We start from the raw sequence: 3,575 nt of genomic DNA, 5'->3' as shown, positions 1-3,575 counted from the left end.
TACATAAGAAGGAATCTTCGGTCGCCAAGCTTGCCTTCCACGCCAAGCAGAATCCAATCCGGACACGGTGCATTCTTCGATCTTCATGTCTTCACAGCCCATCAGTCCGGCCCATGGATAACAGGCCGGACGCCCGAGGACCCCTTAGTCCAGGACTCCCTCAAGGGGGCGCGTTGCCTCACCGCGCCGCATGTGAGGAATCAATGGAAGGCTGACCGGCGGCAGCCTTGTGATTGATTCCCCGCGGGAAACCGAGGCATTGTGAGGACGACGTGGCGGGGGTCGCTGACTCGGCGAGCCCGCCATTCGTTCACGTCAAAACCAATTGTCCCGGCACCCCCGGACGCCCCCAGCGTGCCGGGTTCGGCCTGGGTCCGCCGACACCAGTTTCGGGCCAAACCGGCGAAAAATGGGCTCATGGGGGCGCGACTGAGCCGGTTTTTGGGCATCGGCGCCAAAAAATGGCCCTTGGGGGCGTGGCTGGAGATGCTCTAACATATGTGTGGTGTTATGTAACACTTCATGTCTTAGATTGTAGACTCATCTTGTCTTGATATGTGTGATGTCACAGTAACTAGCTATGTTACCACATGCCCCTATTTCCTCATTAATTACATGCCATATTATCTGTTTTGCCTAAAGATATATGATGTTACCATCTATTCTCTTTGTTCGGTGAAAAGTGTACATTTAGAAATTTTAGAACAAATTGTGAAATGAAGTAAAAAAATGCATTAGAAAGATGCAAGCCACCATCTCTCCTCTTTAATTACCCAGCCTCCAATGAGTTAAGTGCATATAAAAATTAAGAAATCTATGTATAGAATGATATTGGTCTTGATTACCGTGTGATGAGAGAAACTATTTTAAAATGCATTGGGAAGATAGAAATACACTTTTCTAGAAACAAATTTTAAACTTAAATGTACATTCTTCACCAAATGGAGAGAGTATATTTCTTTTATCATGGATAGTCTAGGCGCTTGCGTTTGTACTGATGTTAATTAAAAGAAGAAGAAAATCGATGGCCCGCACACAAGCCTCTTCGTCTCTTCCAGAAAAAAACAACTCCTTCGAGAGATTTCGCGGGGCGCAGGTTCGTGAGGAGCTAGGGTTTGGGAGGGAGCAGCGGAGAAGATGATCGAGGTGGTGCTGAACGACAGGCTGGGGAAGAAGGTGCGGGTGAAGTGCAACGAGGACGACACCATCGGCGACCTGAAGAAGCTCGTCGCGGCGCAGACGGGGACCAGGCCCGAGAAGATCCGCATCCAGAAGTGGTACACCATCTACAAGGACCACATCACCCTCGGCGACTACGAGATCCACGACGGCATGGGCCTCGAGCTCTACTACAACTAGAAGTAAATTTCTCCCCTCGTTTCCTCCCATGTAATTTTGGTGCTGCTCCGTCGAAATTGCCTCTCGACGTGTTACGGTTCTTAGCGGTGTTCGTCGATTAGGATGGTTTATTGGTACTCCTCGATTAGGAGGGTTTAATTTTGGGGGACTCCGCTTGGGAGGGTCTTAGTTTTGAGAGACTCGTGGACTGTGAAGGCTTGAAGTTGCCTCTGGATATTTGAGTTCTATCTGATATTCGTTTGTACTGATGAATCGGGCATCTCTGACAACTATGCTAAGTAAGTGAGAGGGTGTAGCTTACCATGTATCTAAATTGAGGTTCTGTGCACATCTGAGTTCTTGACCTAGTCTATATGAGCTGAAATTGAATCAACTTGAGAATTGAGATTGTGCTTTGGTGCTTTGTGCGGTCAGAATACGGAGGGGTGGAGAGGATAGCGTGAGGAGGAGGGAGCTGAGCGTGTGAGCGTTATTTTAGCGGAGGAAGCTGAGCATGCGAGCGTTATTTTAGTTGTGTAGCATCCCAGCGTTGGAGAGAACGGGTGTCAGGCCAGGTGCTACGCCAATGTTAAAGCAACTGAAGCGCCTCTGACTAGCACCTCCGCATTGCGAGACCACGTTTATTTGCGACGCAACGCTAGCCTTTTTCCTTGAGCACCTGGCATAAGCACCCACCATTGTACAAAGCCTGAGTGGAAATAACATGGTTGTAGTTGCTCCCCGTAAAAAAATAAGGATGTAGTATTGTAGTTGCAAGATAGTACAAGATTTGTGTATTTGTAAGAGTCATGCCGTGCTCATTCATTTGTAAATAGCATGCCCTGAACTTCTCCGTTTTATGCTTGTTATGTCAGCCAGCAAGATTTTGTTGTTTAGCTTGATAGATTTTTGCAAATTCTCTAAAATGTTGCAGTGGATGGGCTCTTAGCCCAGATGCAAGAGCGCGGTGGCATCTCTTCGCAGACTCGAGTTGATTGACTAAATCATAGTAGTTGTTTGCCATTCAGTCTGTTTATTTTCTGGGAATAACCTTCTTCGAGTTTAATTTGAAGCTCAATGTCACACATATTTTGAATTTATTGTGCCATGGGCCGTGTGCTTTTATTTCTTCAGTGGACCATAGTAAAGAAAGTTTCAGCTTTTCGGCCGAAATTCTTAACTTGGTTTTTGTTATTTCTATGTCTGGTTATAGTACTATATAACGTTCATTCCTAGGTGTCTTTGGAAATATGATTGCCTTATGAAGTAAAGCTTGATTTGAGAATTATGTCATGTTAGGATTACTGTGGTCCTTAGTTTGTTGAACGTGTATAACTTAATGGCTTTCCGTTGCAGATTATATTCTTTTAACTTGCCAGCATGATATGCATGTGCTTGACTTTGTGCAATGAGGGCTTAGTACACTATGCTTTCTTTGATTCTTTTTGTTTGAAATTGCGAAATAAGTACCTAGTATGCGAGTAGGCCGCACAATTAAAAGCATGGCTGGCATTTATCATTTATGTTTTAGAGCCTTGTCTGGAATGAGATTCACAAATGAATACTGAATCATGTGTGCTAATTTGGTTTTGTTCTCTGTGGGTTAGTATGGAGGACTGATTCCTCATCAAATCTACCTGATCTTGTTTCCTTTTTCAATTTCCACTAATCACAGTTTATTTGCAATGCATTCTTCCAGGTATGGCCGCATTTGAGTCCCGTTGTCTTAAGAAGCTACTCCCTCCGTTCGGAATTACTTGTTTCGGATATGGATGTATCTAGAACTAAAATATGTTTAGATACATCCATTTCTACGACAAGTAATTCCGAACGGAGGGAGTACGTACTACTGTATATGGAATCCAACGAACCATAGAAGACTGCTGGATGTACCAATGACTGCCGACCTGAAATACTGAATGCTACTTATAATTGTGATGTGATGTGACGCTACTCGTACACTACATATAACATAATGTTTGTGACCTTTGTGCGATAACCGCTGTATTTTTAGTTATGGCAAGTTCGTTCTGCTTACGATTTGTACTGCATCAGAGATGTGTTGCCCGGAGAGCTTTGGTTTGGTGTGAAACTGTTGCTGCTGAAAGTTGCATGGCTATCTTAGCAGCTGAGGAGATTAGAGAGAAACTTAGATGGAAATTCACAAATTCTACCCGACGATTGGGACAAGGAGCTAGCTCTGATTAACTATCTGGAATGCTTTGGGACTAAGTTCA

At 44.5% G+C, this 3,575-nt stretch overlaps 1 protein-coding gene across 1 annotated transcript; it reads left to right on the top strand.

Moving 5' to 3' along the window:
- The first annotated feature begins 1,029 nt into the window (after positions 1-1,029).
- LOC119300808 (ubiquitin-like protein 5) lies at positions 1,030-3,373 on the top strand. The gene is made up of 2 exons (XM_037577695.1): positions 1,030-1,361; positions 3,038-3,373. Exon 1 carries the CDS (start codon positions 1,138-1,140, stop codon positions 1,357-1,359), a length of 222 nt encoding a protein of 73 aa, XP_037433592.1. The 5' UTR covers positions 1,030-1,137; the 3' UTR covers positions 1,360-1,361; positions 3,038-3,373.
- The last annotated feature ends 202 nt before the right edge of the window (positions 3,374-3,575 follow it).

The sequence above is a fragment of the Triticum dicoccoides genome, chromosome 5A (genome assembly GCF_002162155.2).
Source record: "Triticum dicoccoides isolate Atlit2015 ecotype Zavitan chromosome 5A, WEW_v2.0, whole genome shotgun sequence".
NCBI classification, from domain to species: domain Eukaryota; kingdom Viridiplantae; phylum Streptophyta; class Magnoliopsida; order Poales; family Poaceae; genus Triticum; species Triticum dicoccoides.
This window is presented reverse-complemented; position numbering and strand designations above follow the sequence as displayed.